Source organism: Aotus nancymaae, unplaced genomic scaffold (genome assembly GCF_030222135.1).
Source record: "Aotus nancymaae isolate 86718 unplaced genomic scaffold, 86718_ANA_hifiasm-v0.15.2.pri h1tg000007l, whole genome shotgun sequence".
In the NCBI taxonomy this organism is placed as follows: Eukaryota; Metazoa; Chordata; class Mammalia; order Primates; family Aotidae; genus Aotus; species Aotus nancymaae.
Genome location: NW_026988418.1, coordinates 7,098,922 through 7,118,034, shown reverse-complemented (window position 1 = coordinate 7,118,034; position 19,113 = coordinate 7,098,922). Strand labels below are relative to the sequence as shown.

The 19,113-nt window shown below is 54.5% G+C and overlaps 1 protein-coding gene across 16 annotated transcripts in view; it reads right to left on the bottom strand.

Annotated features, from left to right (window-relative positions):
• Positions 1–1,504: 1,504 nt before the first annotated feature.
• The window catches only part of PTPRF (protein tyrosine phosphatase receptor type F), a 96,514-nt gene continuing 78,905 nt past the window's right edge, over positions 1,505–19,113 (bottom strand). For 10 of the 16 annotated variants that reach the window (XM_064372267.1, XM_021673358.2, XM_021673344.2 and 7 more), the window contains 16 exons: positions 18,535–18,753; positions 18,019–18,173; positions 15,517–15,632; positions 11,805–11,837; positions 10,861–10,958; positions 7,565–7,688; positions 7,228–7,403; positions 6,372–6,491; positions 5,914–6,068; positions 5,546–5,831; positions 5,261–5,439; positions 4,901–5,027; positions 4,542–4,667; positions 4,140–4,294; positions 3,908–4,043; positions 1,505–3,212 (listed from right to left, as the gene is read on the bottom strand). In XM_064372267.1, coding sequence (XP_064228337.1) covers positions 3,144–3,212; positions 3,908–4,043; positions 4,140–4,294; positions 4,542–4,667; positions 4,901–5,027; positions 5,261–5,439; positions 5,546–5,831; positions 5,914–6,068; positions 6,372–6,491; positions 7,228–7,403; positions 7,565–7,688; positions 10,861–10,958; positions 11,805–11,837; positions 15,517–15,632; positions 18,019–18,173; positions 18,535–18,753 — 2,274 coding nt within the window. In that variant the 3' untranslated portion in view covers positions 1,505–3,143. The remainder of the gene's footprint in view (positions 3,213–3,907; positions 4,044–4,139; positions 4,295–4,541; positions 4,668–4,900; positions 5,028–5,260; positions 5,440–5,545; positions 5,832–5,913; positions 6,069–6,371; positions 6,492–7,227; positions 7,404–7,564; positions 7,689–10,860; positions 10,959–11,804; positions 11,838–15,516; positions 15,633–18,018; positions 18,174–18,534; positions 18,754–19,113) is intronic. The other 6 variants (XM_021673350.2, XM_021673351.2, XM_021673359.2 and 3 more) reach the window with 1 other exon arrangement.

Here is a 19,113-nt window from a genome sequence, read left to right as displayed (position 1 = left end):
TGGAGAGTGGGCCCAATGCGCCCTCAGCACAGAGCCTACCTGGGGTAGTTCTGAGTGCCCTTCTTCCTCAAGTGAACACCTGGTATTTATCCCTTACTTGAAAATGTTTAATGGCTTGTTCTTTTATTTAACAAAGTTAATCAAATTTACTGCCATCAACAATCACGTGATGGTGCCTTTTTTCTGAATAGAAATATGCCAGGCACTGAGTTAGGTGCTGGGATACCCAGAAGAGACTTGGTGCCAGGCCTCGGTCACTCACAGCCCCCAAGGAGATGGCTGCCAACAGAAGCACTTCACCTGCCAGGGATACCTGCATCCCTCTGACCACCGCCTCAGTCCCCTTAGCTGCATGATCTGGCTCCATCCGGCCCACCTTCCTAGCCATGCCTCTCTATTCCAGTCATAATGCACTTCCTGGAGTTTCTCACAGAGTTGGTCTGTTTCATGCTTCCAAGGCTTTGAACATATTCCATTGCAAAAGCTTTCTCTACCTTTTAACTGCTACTTGGCTGGGCATGGTGGCTCATACTTGTAATCCCAGTCCTTTGGGAGGCTGAAGCGGATGAAACACCTGAGGTCAGGAGTTCAAGACAGCCTAGCCAACATGGTGAAACCCCGTCTCTACTAAAAATACAAAAACTACCTGGGTGTGGTGGTACGCACCTGTAATTCCAGTTACTCAGGAGGCTGAGGCAAAATTGCTTGAACCCGGGAGGTGGAGGTTGCAGTGAGCCAAGATTATGCCACTGCACTCCAACCTGGGCGACAGAGACTCCGTTTCAAAAACAAACAAACGAAACTAACTGCTACTCATTCTACGGAACACTCTGAATGTCACCTCCTCCAGGAAGCCCTCCCTGGGTAAGGTGCTGTCTCAGTGTACCCACAGCACCTCTGCGTTAGGTTCTGTTACAACTCTCCAGTGTAGTCATTGCTGACTTATGCATTTCTCTTCCCCGGTTCTTATGGGTTTCCTTCATCTGTATCCCTAGAATTCCACAATTTGGCAACCTCGTAGGACTTGTCTGCTCACCAGTGGAGCAGCTGCCCAGCTCCACAGGTGATGCAGTTGTGTGTCCAGGGGCCAGATGGACACACTGTGTTTTTTGTGTCCATCATCCACATTGCAAGAATTACAGGAGACCTCACTAAACAATTCCCATACAGTTTCTGCTGCCACAGGGCCATGCCTCTCCTCCAAGGTGGAAGAGCATCTTAACGGGGAAGAGAGGCAAAGGGTATGTTCCCCAGCCTAGGGTGCTCCTCACATGCTGTGGTGGCTCAGGCCTAGCTGGCTCTTGGTGGCCTGGTCTTCAGGGTTTATAACCACTCCTTTCTGAAAGTGGGTAGCATGCCAGCAGACTACTCTGTCACAAATATTTAGGATGCCCTCCCCATCCGCTCAGGAGCAGGAAATCTCTGGAACCCATCTTAGCTACTGATTTGGCCCAGACTCTTTGGTTCCAGAAACAGCTGAGACAGAGGCCTGGTTTGTAAGAAATCTGATTATTCAAATTTATTACCATCAAGAATTATGCAATGATGCTGTAGTTTTTCTTAACAAATAGAAAACAGACTGTGTACAACAGTGAACTCTACAGCACTAGCATCCACAAGGTAAAAATGAATGTTTTATCATCCAACATTACCAACCCTGGAATGTTGATCTTGACTTCGCCTAGCTAGGTTTGGGGACGTCTGCACCACGTCCCTCAGCTAAAACAGCTATGCATCCTTCCCCGCCCACTTACCTATCTAGATAGCGCTGCCCAGAGGAAGAGGCCCTCTCCCTGCCCCTCAGCAAGCTGGGATAATAAGGACTGATTAGAGTACCATTGACAGAAGTCCAGTAGTCTTGCCACATTGGTTTACGAGGGCCATCTTGGAGTGGAAAAGAGCGATTCTCGGGGGCTTTGAAAACAGCTGCAAACCAGGGAGGAAAATCATCTGGCCCCTGCTCTGAGGACAGACATGTGCTACCAGGCCCACTGGCCTGGACCTGAAAAGGCCAGCCACGCCCCCACTTGGCCCTGAGGTGCATGGGGCGTGGCACACACCCTGACCTGTGCTATTCACCTTGGCCACACAGCCGGACCCCACAGCCTACAAACACCACACCATACTGCAATGCTGGGGACCGAAGCCAGGCTCTGTGGGCCCAGGTCAGCCAGCAGCTCCCTCGGGAACCCCAGGCACATGGAATTGCTTCCCCTCTTGAGGGTTTGAAGCAGAAGCCGAGGGCTGACTCTCTTTTTTTTCTTGGGTTTTTTGTTTTTTTGTTTTTTATTTTTGTGTTTTTTTTGTTTTTGTTTTAACCTTTGCAAACACGATGGTGATGAGGAACGCCTTGTCAGGCTCTTCCAGACATGTCTGTGGTTCTGGGCTGTGAATGTTAAACACACACTGGGATAGACGACCGGGGATGAGTGTTCCCTATCTTCTCCCCGCCCACCACTGTCGATGCGGCCTAAAAAAAGGCTTTTAAGGGAAAACAAAACTTAAAAAAAAATTGAGTTTCCCTGCATTTAGCTGAAACAGGATCTCGTCTGAAGGGCTGGAGGAGCAGCCGGATCAGTGCTGCCTCCCAGCCCACGGCCGAGCCTCCGCTCAGGCTGGCGGCCCCAGGTCTGCATGAGGAAGGCAATGTTCTGTCCTTCAGCAGAAGTCATACAAAATAAGGATCCAAAGTGAACTCAAAAAAACCAAAATAAACCCCAACCCCTACAGTGGCCCATTCTGCAGTTATGGATTTGCAAAAGGAAAAATCAGAGGGAAGAGGCTAGAATCCCTCAGTCTACCCCACTTAATGTATAAAAAAGGAGGCTTTGCCCCAACCCCACCCCATGAGAAGAAGCATGAGAAACACAGCAGCGCAGCAGAGAGCTTGAAGCGGGCTCCAGGTGGGCCTGGTGGACAGAAGGGCCACAGTGCCTGCCTGCCGGGCCACCCACTTGCCCAGGATGTTCTAGGCTCTCTGATTGGTGTGGCAATGTTCCTGAAACGCTGTGATCCCCGTGGGCTGTGCTCTGCCAGTGACAGCATCTGCGTAGGAGGGCTGGACGATGGTTGGTATGGCTCAGAGGAGCTGGGTCCCCTCCGGAGCCCCGCAGCGGGGGCGGCGGAGGAGAGGGGAGCGGTAGTTACGTTGCATAGTGGTCAAAGCTGCCGAGGTACTCCAGGGCCGCACGGTAGCACAGCTGGTACTGGTCCTGCCAGGATAGGGGGCTGGTCAGTATGGGTCGTGCCAGTGGACAGCCCCACCACACAGCTGAGGACACTCGCACTGCAGCCACAGGCCACGGAGTTAGCCTCTGCTGGCCAAGAGCAGGCGCTGGACCCTGGCAGCTACATCAGGCAGCGTGCGGGGGAGCCCGAAAGAGCCTCTGAAGGCTCATCTCTCTCCTTTCACTCTCCCAGGCCCCCATATCTACCTGCCTTCCACCTGCCATCCCAATCATGTTTCTCTGCTCCTGACTGGGCACCCCATAAGGACTGTTAGGTACAACCTTGCCCCAGAGCCAGACACACCACTGGGGCTCAGTAGAGAGCTGCTGAAAGAAAACATCTCACTCATCTCTCCCCGAGCTCCCAGGCAGCACAATGTTGCAGCATATTTGTTTTGTTTTTTTCAGAGACAGTCTTGTTCTGTTACCCAGGCTGGAGTGCAGTGGCGTAATCATAGCTCACTATAGCCTCGAACTTCTGATCTCAAGTGATCCTCCCACCTCAACCTCCCAAGTAGGTAGGACCACAAGCACACACCACCATGCCTATTGCAGGCAACGTTAAGGGTTGGCAGCATGAATGAACGCACGTGCCTGTGTGCATCCGACTGCAGGTGGAGCCTAGGGTTGCCAGCAGGGCTGCTGCTGAGACCCCAGCCCTACAGACTGGTCTGCGTTACCTCTGTCTGCACCATGGCAGGACGCTGCGTACGCAGGGTCTTCACGGTCTGAAACATGTCGACCACGCCCTCGTAGCGCATGCGTTCCAGGACGATGCTCAGAGTGATGAATACCCCGGTGCGGCCCACACCAGCACTGCTCAGAAACACAGTTGGGTCAGGAGTCCTGCTTGCCTCACGCAGTGGGTCTGCCAGACCCACCCACCCCAGCCCTCCACAGGGACAGCCCCACCTGCAGTGAACCGTGATGGGCCCATCCTGTCCAAACTGCTCCTTGGTCTTGTGCACTTGCCCGATGAAGTCTATGAAGCCCTCACCCGTCTTGGGCACGCCCTGCTCCGGCCAGTCTGTGAACTGGAACTGCCGGATTGTCCTTGACTGCCCATCCTGGGAAAGGCGGGTAGGGGACATGATTAGGATTCGTGCCTTAGGCTGTCACCCCTCTGGACTAGACCAGAGTAGTACAATGACAGAGGCATGCATCTGTGTCACTGCACCCAAGGCCAGGGGGAGACATGCTCATACCCTAATACCCACTCCCTGCCTCAGATTCCTGAAGCTTGAGCCAAAGTACTGTGCAGGCAGCCACCTGCTGTGTGTGTGGACAGGCAGTGTTATGGACACACTTACTCACCCGGGCATCCGTGACCTTGAACTCACGCAGGATATACTGGGGCATGTTGTACTCAGCCATCGGGTCAACAACAAAGTACTGGTATCGAGCAGAGCGCTCTGCTGGCCAGTACTGGTGGCATTTCTCCTGTGGACAGATGGCCGGGCCCCCATGATCAGGTGAGGAAGAAAGAGGGAAGGGGTGCCAGGTTTCACAGGATTATGGGACAGATACCTCAGGTGGTAATAATGGGGGCCCGAGGCTATGCTGATGAGCAGCTGGGGTGTGAAAGGAGACAGTAACAGAGGGGGCAGTTCTCCCAAGGGTGGCTGGTGTTCTCCCAGGTATGACAGGGGCCCTGGGGGAAAGGGTGGGCTCACCCTGCCCATCTCCCGAAGCTTGGTCAGCATGACGATGATGGTGGAATTGTGCTCCCAGAGCATGCGCCAGAAGTCCTCGGTGCTCTCTGCCAGAGGCCCCTGTGTAGCTATGTAGGCCTTCTGCTGTCTGGGGTGGACATAAGACTGGACATGCTGGAGGTGCTGCTGCCCCCAGAGTCTCCCCTTAGGCTGCCTAGCCCCTTGGGGCCCTGCTCAGATCACCCCTCCTCCAGGAATTACTCACTGCTCTACCCAGCCCTCTGGTCTTCTAGGCTGGCCCTGCTCTACTGCCCACCCCCACCACCTAGGCACAGGCCTAGCCCCTGTAGGGCATGGTGGGGTAGTGACAAGCATGCTGACCTATAACCATCCAGGAAGCTGGCGTTGATGTAGTCAGAGCCCTCCACGCCACGGATGGGTTGCAGACACACACGGGTCAATTCATAGGGCATGATGTTCACCAGCCGGTTCTTGAACTTGTTGCAGGGCAGGTTGGCACTGATGAAGCGGGACGTGTGGGCCTTGGAGCTGGCCAGTAACTATTGAGAGGGAGGGGTTGGTCAGGCCAAGTTTCCTGTGGCAGTGGGGGTTATCCCCATGACCCAGTCCAGGCCCTGGAGCCAAGCAGGCAAACCCGAGCCCCACCTTGAACTCAAGCTCCATGGCGGTCACACTCTCCCCTGGAGGCACTTGGCCCAGCTTCTGGATGTGGGCATAGAGGTTGCGGGCAGGCACCTCTGTGTGGCCGCACGTGGCAGCCTCCAGTAGTGCCTCGTGGATGAACACATACTGGTCCTCCGTCTGCACCATGTAGTTCCTCTGTGATCGCATGCAGGTCACGTGGCCATAGATGTCGACCGTCTTCTCGTGCTTCATCCGCTCCAGCATGGCATCAATCACGATGAAGCAGCCGGTGCGGCCCACACCCGCGCTGCAGGACACCGGCTCGGCTTGAGGCACAGGCCCCCCCGACCTCCCACCCCACCCCTCTGTGTGCCACTGTACCCTCTCACCTGCAGTGCACCACCATGGGCCCTGCGTCTAGGGGGTTGCAGGCCTTGACCCGTCGCAGGAAGGCCAGGATGGGAGTTGGGTACTCAGGAACTCCATGGTCTGGCCAGGCCATGAACTGGAACTGACGCAGCTCACGCTTCTCACTGGAGCCACTCTGGGGAACAAAGTGGGGACACAGTGGCGACTAGGAGCCCGCCTGCCATAGACTCAGGGCAGAATGACCTGACGCCGAGGTCAGACCTGCCACTCCCTGATGGGACTCAGAAGCCACACAGAGTAGCCTGAAGGAGCGCCTAGCACTGTTCCCATAACATGGATCATCGCACCACACTCACACACCTGAGCCTCTGACCATCCAACACCCAGGCTCTGGCTTGCCCCCAACCGAGCACACCACACCCAAGCCACTGTCCTTATAGTGTCAGGGCAAGAGATAAGCACTGGGGAAGGGCCATACCTTGTGGAGTGCGAAAGTGCGCACAGTATAGGTGGCCAGCTCCACTGTGTCCAACAGGGTCACCTGAATAAGGCCATAGGTCTCGGTGCCACGGGCTGGCCAGTACTGATCACATTTTATCTGCAGGGGGATGAGCAGGGCAGGTTGAAGGGAGCCCACTGGCTCAGACGGGCTTGGCCTCAGTGGAGACTGGCCTAGTCCCTGACTGTAGACCTCCCTTTCTGGCTACAAAGGCCACCCCAGCCCCGAACTCTCAGATCCATTGCCCCTTGTCCTCCACAAGCCACATCAGGTCCTCAAGCTATGTCACCACCCTGCCCTAGCTAGTGGAGTAAGTGCCATAATTGAAAATTATTTATTCAAGGCCAGATCGCACCAGGCACATTTTCTGCCAAATTTACCCATAATGTTTATGTGCCATTTTCAAGCTCTGTAAATTTTACGTTCCAGTCAATGCTTTGCAGTGCAAAAACAGATAACAGCAGCTCTTTCCACTAATTAACTTAGGAGATGTGTTAATGCCCCAGGAACACTCCAGCATCTGGGGAACACGTGAACACTCCGGGAACACGCCAGCAACCGGGGAACACATTAACATTCTCAGAAAATGACAGCATTTGGTGAAACATATTAACATCCTAGGAACCCACTAGCATCTGGGGAACATGCTCTATCCCAGAAACACCCCAGTATCTGGGGAGCTTAATCCCCCCAGAAATGTAATAGCATCTAGGGAATCCCTTGAGTGACCTCCTGCACAGAAGGAGGAGGCATAGAAGGTGCCCTGTGTTGCCTTGTGGCTGGGCATTTTTCCCTGTGGCCATGGGCATCTCCTGGCAGGGCCCTGCAGTCTCACCCGGGACTTCTCCTCCAGCCGTGTCATCATGACCACAGTGGCCGTGCGCTGTTCCCACACCATCCTCCAGAAGTCGCCCATGGTCTCGGGCAGGGGCCCCTGCGTGGCGATGTAGGCGTTCTGCTTTCGGTAGCCATCGATGTAGTTGGCATTGATATAGTCACTCCCGGGGACACCTATGGATAAAAAAGGAGGTGGGAGGGCATTACTCCAAGGTCCCCAACCACCATGCCTCAGTATACCCCTGAGACTCGTGGACATTCTCTGGAGGATGACATGTCCCAGCTAGCAAGGGGGAGGAGAACAAGGGGACAGGAGCAACACCCTCTTGGCTCACCATCGATGGAGGTGAGGATGACTCGAGAGTGGTCGTAGGCGATGACATTTGCGTAGCGGTTCTTGGGCTTGTTCACCTCCAGGTTTGAATTCTCCCATGTGAACTGCTGGCCAGGGTCAATGGACTACAGAGAACAGAGAAAGCAGGTGGGGTGGGCTAAGAGCCGAGGTTGACTTGCTTCTCCTGCAGGGGACCCAGCCTTCCGGTTGATGCTCACATCCTGCCTTCACTCCACATGCCACAGCCAGGCCCTCTACCTCATGGTGCCAGCCATGGAGCTCAGTTTGCCACATCACCACCACCTATCAGAAAAGTGATGGACTAGGGACTCCTCTGACTGTGGTACCAAATCCCCTTGCTTGGGAGAGTGGTCTGAGCTGGGTCGGGACAGGGGAAGGGTCTCTCGAAGCCCTGCCCTCACCTAATGAAATGAGCTAGGACAGATAGAAGGGATGGTGGACCCTCTCAGGCAGTCCAGACACTGCTCAGGACTCTGAGCGCCCAGGGCGCTTCCCTGCTTGGCTCTCCTCCTCCCTTTCTGGCTGCTCCGTCTCTTGTTTCCTCTCCCTCCCCTGCCCTTCCTGTGGGCAGAACACAGAGCTCCTCCAGGGTTCCTTCCAGGCCCTCTTGTCTCTCTACAGCCTTTCCTGGGTGACCTCATTTGCTCACCTGATGCTTATACCATATGCTGGAGCTGCCCATAACCCCAGCAGCAGCCCAGAGCTCTCCCCTAAGTAATCAGTAGCCTGACACCTCCACTGGGAGGTCTTTCAACCTTAGTCCTTTCAAAGCTGAGTTCACTTAGAGGAGATGGGGGTCCCTCTATTTGGTTAAGGGTCTCTTATTTATTTATTTATTTGAGAGGGAGTCTCACTCTGTTGCCCAGGCTAGAGTGCATTGTGTGATCCTGGCTCACTGCAACCTCCGCCTCCTGGGTTCAAGCGATTCTCCTGCCTCAGCCTCCCGAGTAGCTGGAACTATAGGTGTGCGCCACCACACTCGGCTAATTTTTGTATTTATAATAGAGTTGGGGTTTCGCCATCGTGGCCAGGCTGGTCTCCAACTCCCGACCTCAGCTTCCCCTCCAAACCTGGCGCCGCTGCTGGGACTCCACCTCCACCTCAGTGAAAGGCACCATCACCCCTTTATCCAGGAGCCAGGCCAGAACCTACAAGTCAACCTCAAAATTCCTGCAGTCCCCCCATCCCATCCCATCCCACCCCACCAGTCACCAGGTTCTGGTGCTGCCCCATCCCCTCAGCTCTCTCCAAACTGCTGCCACTGCCCTGGGCCAGGCTACACCAACTCAGGCTTGGCCTCTTCCCGCCTCTCTCCTCTTGCCCTACTCCGACCCACTCAGCCCCATAGCCAGAAAAATCCTTCCAAAATGCAGATCTGAATATCAATTTCCTGCTTAAAGGCCTTCTGTGGTTCATCACCACCTCGGAGAGCAATAATGATGATAGCAAAGCTTTAGTGAGGACCCGCAGTGTGCCTGGCACCGCTGCGAGCACTTTGAAAGTATTCCCTCCTCAAATTCTCATATGAGATAGGTTCTGTCATCATCTTCACATTTTCCAGATGGATACAATCTCAAGTTCTCAGCAAAGCACGCGATATCCTCCATATGTTGTCCCCAGCCTCGTTACTCTCCGCAGGACTGCTTCCGTGAGGCCCTACAGCACACCCCACCCCTCGGGCTGCTTTGGTGCTGTCAGCCTACCTTTTGCACGCCTGTCGGTCCTATTCAATACCGGGGTGTGCTGTCACAGTCACAGACTCAATGCAGATTATCTGTCTGCACGTGCTCCCCACCACTGGGCTCCCTGAGGGCATGTGTCTCCGTATCCTCAGCACGGGGATGGCACATGGAAAATGTGTGCTCAATGACTAACTGAACTTTAAAGACCACAGAGCTACGGGATCCCGGCTGAGGGAGAGCCCACAGCAACCTTGGGTAGCCTGAGAAGGCTTCCTGGAGAAGGAGGGTCTTGTAAGGAGAGCTCTCATCAGAGGAGGGAAGTAGGTAGAAGATGGAAGGGGACTACTGTGAGCAGAAAGACAAGCACAGACTGCTTCTTAGAGAAGGTGGGGGGTGTCTCTCTTTTTTTCTTGGTTAGGGGTCTTTTTCCCTCTCTCCCTTCCTCCCTCCCTTCCTTTCTTGGGAGGGAGTCTCGCTCTGTTGCCCAAGCTGGAGTGCAGTGGCATGATCCTGGCTCAGTGCAACCTCTGTCTCTTGGGGTTAAGCAATTCTCCTTAACCCTGGGAGGCACGTCAGACTCCTGAGTAGCTGGGACTATAGGCATGTGCCACCACACCTGGATAATTTTTGTATTTTTAGTAGAGATAGGGTTTCACCATGGTGGCCAGGCTGGTCTCGAACTCCTGACCTCAGGTGATCCACCTGCCTCAGCCTCCCAAAGTGCTAAGATTATAGGCATGAGCCACTGTGCCTGGCCAGGGGTCTCTTCTTTAATCACCTCCTTCTCTAACAAAGCTCCTTCCTAGATGGGCAGCCTGGGGATGCTCAAAGTCACCCCGATACTAGCTGTGGGTGGGAAACCCTCAGACTCTGAAGGCTGAGCCCCAAGCAGATTCCTAGGAGTTAAGTCCAGAGTAAGGTGAGCGTGTGGAGGGCTCCAAGCAGGACTTGTGCAGCCTGAGCAGCCAGTCTCAAGGCCCTTACTGCCCCTCTGTGAGTGCACGCGTGAGCACAAGCATATGCAGAGCACAGGGCAGCAGGCAGGCCTGGGTTTGAATCCTGGTGCCACTATCATCAGCTGTTTGACCTCGGGCAAGTTACTTCCCCTCTCCGAGCCTCTACTTCCTCATCTGGAAGATGGGATTATAACAGTCCCCATTTCAGAAGACGAAGGAGGGGAACCAAAGGAGTTAATGCGTGCCAAGTGCCTAGCCTGGTGCTGGCCTGCAGGAAGCTCTTGATGCCAGCTCTTGTGGCTGTTCTCACTGATCTGTGTCTGCATGCCTGTGGCCTTGTGTCTGCCTTTGAGCATGTGGGCATGTGTCTGAGTGTCCAGACCCTTCCAGCACTCACAGCCTTCTGAAGTATCTCTTAAGGGTGACCACAAGAATGTGCTGGGCAAGGCTATGGTCAGACCCAGCATCTGGGGTGCCCAGTTCCCAGCTGACCCTTGCCACTGCCGAGCCTCCTCTCTGTGCGCCTGAAAAACCTGGACCCCCTCTCTCACCCACCACAGCTGAGATCTAGGACAGCATAGGAGCTGGTGTGGGGTAGGCCTGGGCCAGGCACATGGTGGGGGGCGGGAACGCCTCACCTCGTACTCCTGGGAGAACTTGAGGCCATCGTTGGCTTTGAGGCGTTCGATGTTGTCCGCCAGGTCAGTGATGGGGATGGGTGGGTGGTCTCGCATACCTGGGGGAAAGCAGGGCACACACAGGCAGCGTTAGCGTGAGGCTTGAGCAGGGTGGCAGAGAAAGCCCCGATGCATGTATGTGCACATGTGAACATGGGTGACCATGGAACACTCGCAGTGGTGGCATGGAGACGGCAGCACATGCGGCGACAGGGATGACAGAGCACAAGGTGGGTGGAGGGTGGGAGAGGACAGAGGGCGGTGGTGTGCCATGAGCACGTGGAGCCTGTCTTGGTGGCGTGGTGCTGAGTAGGGGCACTAGGCCCTGCCTGACAGGTCTCTCAAGAGGGAGGACAGGCTTCCTTCCTCCCAGGAGGGGCGGGACGCTCAGGTCGGTAGCAGCAGACGTGACAGAGGCTGGGCTCCATCACACCTGCCTGCAGAGAGCCCTCCTGCCCCTCACTGGCAGCAGTCACCATGGGAGACTCATGGCCATCGTCATCCTGGGCCCCAAGTGTGTAAATGGAGTGGTCACAAAGTACAGAGACAATGGCAGAGCAACACAGAGAAACCCGGAGAGAGAAGCAGAGATCAGGAGGGAGGTGTGAGACAGAGACGAGATGAGAGGAGAGGCACGCAGAAGGAAGGGTGTCCGGCCGGGACTGGAGGCCGGAGAGGCAGGGACAGAGGCGGGCCTGGTGGGAGAGAAAACAGGCCTGGAGGAAGCAAGGTGGGCAGAGGGGAGGGTGGGGAAGGAAAGAGGTCAGGAGACAGTGGGACGGGGGATCAAAGTGGAAAGCGGAGAATTCAAGGAAGGACAGAGGTGATGAGTAAACAAAAGTAAGGGGTGGAAACAGACACAGAAGCCAAAGTATCCCCCAAACATGGGAACTTTGAAAACTAACTTGAGGTATTCGGGCAACTGGGGACACTGGAACCTGCAGAGAAAACAAAAACAAAAAAACAACGGGGCAAGAAAAGAGAGCCCGTTAACTTTTTCTGCTTACAGCGCTGTCACATGTAGTGGAGGGGTGGAGTGGGCTTGAGAGGGGCTGGCGGAGGAAGAGGATGGGGCAGAGAGGGGCCGGGGCTGCGGACAAGCTCTGTCAAGGCTCCTGTCTCCCAGTAATGCAGATGGGTGTCCCACCCCCAGAGGCAAGCACTTCTAAACCCTGGTGGCGTAGGCAGCCTCGGGGGGCTCCTTCTATGATTAAATACTTAAGTCCAAACCAGCCCTGCCCCTTTTGGTACCAAAATATGGCCTTGACGATTTTCAGACGATTTCCATGTTGGAAAAAAGAACCCTCTTTCTTGGATCCCGCACCCTCCCCTCTTCCACTGTGCCTTGTCCATTGCCTCCTTCTCTCTTCCCAGGGTCTTTGAAAGGGGTTTCTCCACTTTCTCACCCCTCCTCGTTACACTGCTCACTGAAACACTTCTGCCCACAGGACACGGCCACCACCCTCTCTCCAAGGCCCCATGTGCCAAAGCCAACGGTCCTCCCACTGGGTCTCCCACTGCCCTAGCTCCCTGAGTCCTCTCCTCCCTGTGCAACTTCCCCCACCCTGGCATCAGGGACATTGTGCCCCTGCTCTTCACTCGCCGTGGCTGCTCCTTCATCATCTCCCGAGCTGCTCTTCATTCATCTTTCCTTAACGCTGCACCATCTTCCCTGCCCTGGTCTCCTTTTTTGGTCCCTGCCTTCTTCCTGTCCTCATCCTGCGGGAGCCCATCTATTCTCAGGCTTTGACTACCACATGCTCCTGGGCCCCTCCCACAGGACTTCAGCCCAGATGTCAGCACAGAAGTCCTTGGACCCACAGACCCACTGGCCCCAGGACACCCCTACCCCTTCCTCATTCAGCCAACTGAAGAACCACCCTTACCTCTCCCCACGTGGACCCAAGCCCAGACCCTGCTGCCCTCACCTCTTTCATGTTTCCCAAGTCTGTTCCCTCTGTTCCCACTGCCACCTTTCACTTGCTTGGTGGCCTTTTAAATGGTCTCCCTGCCTCAATTTCTCCCCTCTAATCCATTCTCCTCAAGGAGCCAGAGTGACATTTCTTTATATATATATATATATATAAAGAAATGTCTTTACATATATTTCTTTATATATATATTTGTATAATAAATTTCTATACATAGAATATAGAAATTTCTATATATAGAATATAGATTATATGTAATTATAATTCTATAAAATTCTATATATTTTATATAGAAATTTATATATATAACAGAAATTTCTATATATATAATATAGAAATTTCTGTATATATAATATAGAAACGTCTATATATATAAAATATATATTATATATATAAAAATATATGTATATAAAGAAATGTGCATATATATATACATATATATTGTTAGGGATGAGGTTTCACCCTGTTGGCCAGGCTGGTCTTGGAACTCCTGACCTCAGGTGATCTACTTGCCTCAGCCTCCCAAAAGTGCTGGGATTATAGACGTGAGCCACCGTGCGCAGCCCAGAGTGACATTTCTAAAGCATAGTTCTGACCATGTGGCTCCCCTGCTGAAAGTAATGCCTCCCTGGCATCCTCAAGAGGAAGTCTAAGCCCCTTAGCCTGACACTCAAGGTCCTCTTGACTGGACCTCTGCCTAGCCCTCCAGTCTTCTCTTGGCTCAGTATTCCCCCTAGCCCCTAACCCTCATGCTGCAGAAACTCAGATGCTCATAACGTGGTGCACATGCAACACGCCCAAGCTTCTGCACATGCTGCCATGGAGAGGAGCTCTCTCCCACCCTTCTTCTCCTGACCATTGCCCACATGGCTCAGCATCCCATCTGTGAAGAGGCTTCTCTACACTCCAGGTCCCAGCATCCTGGTGCTTGATCCTTCAGAGGTCTAATCATGCTGGGTTGCAATAGACTGCTAGGTCTGCCTGGCACACTCTCCAGACATGTGCTCCTGAAACTCGGTCACCATGTTGTGAGGAAGCCCAGGCCACCTGAAGAGGCTTCATGTGAGTATCCCAGCTGACAGCCCCAGCAAGGCTCAGAGCTGGCTCATCAATCACCAGTCACATGAATGAAAGAGCCTTTAGAGTCCAGGGGTTGGCAAACTTTTCCCATAAAAGGCCAGAGCGTAGTTTAGGCTTTGTGAACATCTGGTATCTATTACATCTATTGAATTCTGCCTTTAAAGTGAAAAAGCAACCATAGATAGATAGCATATAAATAAATAGGTGTGGTTGTTACAGTAAAAAATTAATTAATTAATTAATTTATGAGACGGAGTTTTGCTTTTGTCGCCCAGTCTGGAGTGTGACGACGCGATCTCGGCTCACGCAACCTCCACCTCCTATGTTCAGATGATTCTCCTGCCTCAGCCTCCCGAGTATCTGGGATTACAGGTGCCACCATGCCCGGCTAATTTTTGTATTTTTAGTAGAGATGGGGTTTTACCACGTTGGTCAGGATGGTCTCGAACTCCTGACCTCAGGTGATCCACTCACCTCAGCCTGCCAAACTGCTGGGGTTACAGGCGTGAGCCACCATGCCTGGCCAGTAAAAATTTATTTACAGAAACAGGTGGTGGGCTGTACTTGGCCAGAGGCCACAGTTTGCCAACCCCTGCTTTAAACGACTCTACATTCCCAGCCTTCAAGTCTTCCGGCTGAGGGCCCAGACTTTCTGGAATAAAGACAAGCTGTTCCTGCTGTGCCCCTGTCTAAACTCCTGCCTCACAAAACTGTGACAGATAATACATAATTAAGTTTTGGGGTAATTTGATATGCAATAATAACCAGCTCATACATACACAAACCCTGTGTGTACGCATTAGTTCACTCATTCGTTCATTTGTCTGTGTGTTCACTTCACAGGCATTCAACAAGAACCCATCATGTGCTGGATACAAGGGATGGGGTATGAACAAGGCACAGTTCCTGGCACCACAGAGTTCAGAGATGTCACTAAGGCAATCCTAGCCCACTGTGAGAGGCATCAAAAAAAAGGAGGAGGGAGGGTCCCAGAGCTAAGGAGAGACACCGAACCCTGTGTGGGGGCTTTTCCTAGGAGGAGGGCTGAGCTGTGTCTGCTGGGTGTGAGGAGAGGTGACATTTCAAGTAGAAAGAAGAGCTGGACAGTCCCGTGAGAGTGGCTGGGAGAAGGGGCAGGTACATGGCACGGTAAACTCAGGGTTGGCTTCCACAAGGGCCCAGATGCAGGCACTTCATCTCCCCACGAGTGTCTGGGGAGGCATCTCCCACTGCTAACAAGCCCCTCTTTCATGTGGAGGGGCCAGAGTGCAGGCCAGACACTGGCCACACTGTGGCAGCGATGTGGGCTCTGGGAAGTCCTGAGCCCACATTCAGAGGCCCTGACAAGATGAGGCAGGGCCTAAGTGGCTTTGCCACCAGAGAGGCTTCTGGACCTGGGGCACCTGTCTAGCTGTAGGATATGGGGGGCCCTCAGTCATTCCATCCAAAGTGGATGAGCACAGAAAGAAGGGCGGAAAGGAGGAAAAGCAGCAGGAACAGGTGCATGCGGCCCGGGAACTTCAGTGGAGACCCCGAGACCTGCAGAATGGAGCCACAGGCCTGCCAGGTCTGGACTGGGGGCACACAGGCCATGGGAGTACCCTACCTGGGGTCTGGTAGTTGAGCCTCCGCATCTCCACAGGGTCGGAGGAGTGGGCCAGCAAGGAGTCCTTCAGCCCAATCGACTGCTCATCCTTAGAGGACGGGGAGTGGGTCCTTTTCCTAGAGAGACACAAGGGAGGCTGGTGAGAACCTGAGGTTCAGGCTGAGGCTGTGATGCATGGCATGGCTGGCTGTCAAGGAGCCCCCATGTCCACGGCTCTGTTCTCCTACTGCCCCATCTCTTCCCAGGATCTCTGAGCACAGAGGAGCCAGGGCCAGAGCAGCCTTGACATGAGAACACAGGGCAGGGAAGGGGCAGGGAGAGCAGGAGTGTGGCGTGAGCAGAGGAGCAGTGCAGCAGGGAGGAAGGGGTCGCAGGGGTGGGCGGCTCCTTTGGATAGAAGGCAGGTCCTGCGGGACAGTTGGCTGCTATCCCCAAGGCCACCCAGCTGAATAGCAGGAGCCACCAAAAATAAACATGCAAATGACACATAAAATACACAAACAGCACAGGGGACAGGGCCCCAGCTTTCTGGCCCTCAAAGTATCAAGGTAAATGCCCAGGGCAGCAGGGAAGGGACGGGGAAGGCGTCACCCTAGCTGGCCAGAGTCCTCTCTCACTGGCCTCAGTTTTCCCATCTACAAGGACAGAGTCAGAGACAGATCATAGGGTTCAGCTGCAAACAAAGATCCAGAGGCCACTTGTGGTCTGCAGACGTGTGTGCTTGGGGAAGAATTTGAGTGAGTGTGCTCAGGTGTGAACCAGGACATGCCTCTCTGCTGTTCCACACAGTGAGTGCTCTTTGCACATATGCGAGCCTGTTTCTTGCAGCACTTATGCAGCTTCTCAGAGAACTGGGAGCCCCGTGGCGGTTCTGGTGAGCTCTGTACACTCAGGGAAAGCAATGCAGTCTGCATTATGCATGTGCCCCAGAGAAGGAGCATCCTCTGCAGAGTTAAACTGGCAAGAGAGAGACAGAACCTGCCTCCTCACACCAATGAGGACTCAGTCCTGGACCGGGGAGCCTGCTGAGCTGACTGGACACTTTGCTGCTTAAAGCCATAGGTCAGGGGACTTCTGGTCAAAGTGGCATCCCTCCCTGCTGGCCCAAGAAGTGCATAAGGATTGGAAGTAGAGGGGAGGTGTGTGAAGAGAGAAGGAACGACTCCTACCTTTCTTGTTTACTAGGTCCCAAAAGACAAGCAAGGACAGAAGAAAGGAACGGTCACAGTTTCCACCAAGCACTCAGCCCTCTAATGACATGGGGAGCCTGCAGGCCCCTTATATGGTACCCACATGACATTCAAAGGAAGGGGATCCACCTCTCTGGACAGGCCCAGAATGCAGGTGGAAGTGGGAAGGATGAGTGCGTCTGTGGGACACTCTTCAGGGACCCGCCCACAGGCCATCTACCCTGGGAGGAAGGAGCAGTGGGTTCAGGGTAGGAGCACAGGATATAGGCACTCCTACATGGTGCAGAGATGTGCTCAGACACAGACCAGCATGTCTTCATCTGCCAGGTGCTCACTGATATGCCATGGGCTCAGCCCAGTGCTGGGGGCTGAAGGCTTGGCACACAGGCCCAGCTGTGTTTGCAGTGAGCACCATGGGGGACAGATGTAAGGCTGTGCTAGGAAGGGGTAGGGGCCAGGCAAGGCCTTGCAGGCACCAGAGCCTGGACTTGAGTCCTGAATGATGAGGTTGCTGTTGCCCGGTGGGCAGGGGGAGGAGATCCGCAGAGGGCACAGCCTGTGTGGGCCTGAGCACTGAATGAGTTCAGTGTCGCAATGTCAGGAGTGCCAGGAGTGGTGACAGGTTAGATTAGCCAGGTGTTAGGCTGTCAGGCTGAAGAGGCTGGGCTTTATGTTGGGAGCCACCAAAAGGTATTAAACTGAGAGTCACAAAGTTAAATCTTTGGAAATCCCTTTCAGGCTGGAGGTGCATGGATAGGAAGGGGAGACTGCTAGGGTGGGTGGCTGCAACTACCAAGGGAGAGGACTGAGTGGGAGAGACACACTGAGGCTGAGACAGCAGCGAATGGCATGGTCACAACAAGCCATCAATCATGTCTGCTAAGTGAGCATCCGCGGCCTGTGGGCCTACAGCTTGACCTCTCTAGGCCTAAGTGGGAGAGCGGGGCTAGGGAATCATCCAGAAATGGTGGCAGAAGGGAGGGACTCGAGGTAGGAGCCCAGGAGATGGTGGTATCTTAAAACTGAAGAGGAGACAGACGCACTCATATAACACAGACAGAGAGACGTGCCAGGGATGCACATGGGACAACCCTCTGAGGCTTCAGCTCCTCACACCCAGGCTGCCACACAAAGGCTCCCTCACCTGACAGATACAGGCCTGCAGACGTAGGGAGGTACACACTGCTTCTGCCCTTCCTGCCTTCCTGCTGAGCCTGAGGCCCAGGGTCCCGGATGCAAGGCACCACCCTCGGAGAGGGCCCAAAAGGCTAGGGCAGGTGGCTGTCCCCGGAGCGCTGAGGGCAGTGCTCACCTTTTGAACAGGAGGATGGCGATGACAATGAGGATGATGAGGATGACCGCCAGCACAGGGCCCGTCACCCACAGCATCTCAGGCTCCTCCTGCTGCTGGGCTGGTGTCACCTGGACCACGATCTCATCCGAGTAGGGGCTGGAGGCATAGCGCTTCTGTGGCCCAGTGGAGAACAGCAAGCTGTGAGCTCAGAGGGAGGCCCCCCACCCTCTGCCTGTCATCCCTGGAGAAAGGGCTCTGGGTCTGGGTTACCCTGGGCCTGGTCTCCCAGACCCTACAAGGTGGACCTGGCAGGACTGGGTCTCTGGAGCCACATTAAGTCTGGCCTTTGGGTTCCAGGGCTGTGTCTTAGGATCCCTGTGACAGGTCTTGGGTCTTTGGGGCTGGCCCCAGGCTGGGGATCTCGAAGGCCCTGGACTAATGCAGACCTGAGATCTGGTGGTGTTTGAGACTGGCCTAGTCTCAGGCCAGGCCTGGGGTCTCAGGGTGCTGAGAGCTAAGCTGGCTCAGGCAGACCTGGTCCACGGGTTCCTTCAAGGAGGCGAGCACAAAGCACTGGTAGCTCAGGTCCGGAGACAGGGGCCGGTTGTAGAAGCCCCGGTAGTTCTTCTTGTCTCCCAAGGTGAAGGTCTCGGGGAGCACATCCAATTGAGCAGCCACATATGGTTTCAGACGGTCTGCCTGCCGCCGCCGCCGCCGCTGCTCCTCACCGCCCTGCTCGATGGCTTCCAGAAGCTGGCAGAGCAGAGCACGGGGGTCATGCGGGGCCTTGGAGCATGCTGGCCCTGGAGCCGTGGCCTGGGATGTCGGCTCCCTGGGCCGAGATCAAGGCTCATCTTCTGTGTAAGAGCCCACACCTGCCCAACCCACTACCCCCACAGAGTAACGCCAGATACTGCAAAGCTGCTCCTCCCCACTAGCCCACAAGAAAAAGCCCTGTGGGTAAGCTGCCCCACCCTAACCAGAGAAGGCTGCTTCCACACTGGCTGTGAGAAAGGGCTGAAGGGTTTCTAACTTTCAGGGACTGCTGGCCGGAGGGCTCACCAAGCCCTCCATGGCCTCTAGATCTGCGAGACTCTGCGAAGTCTACAGGGC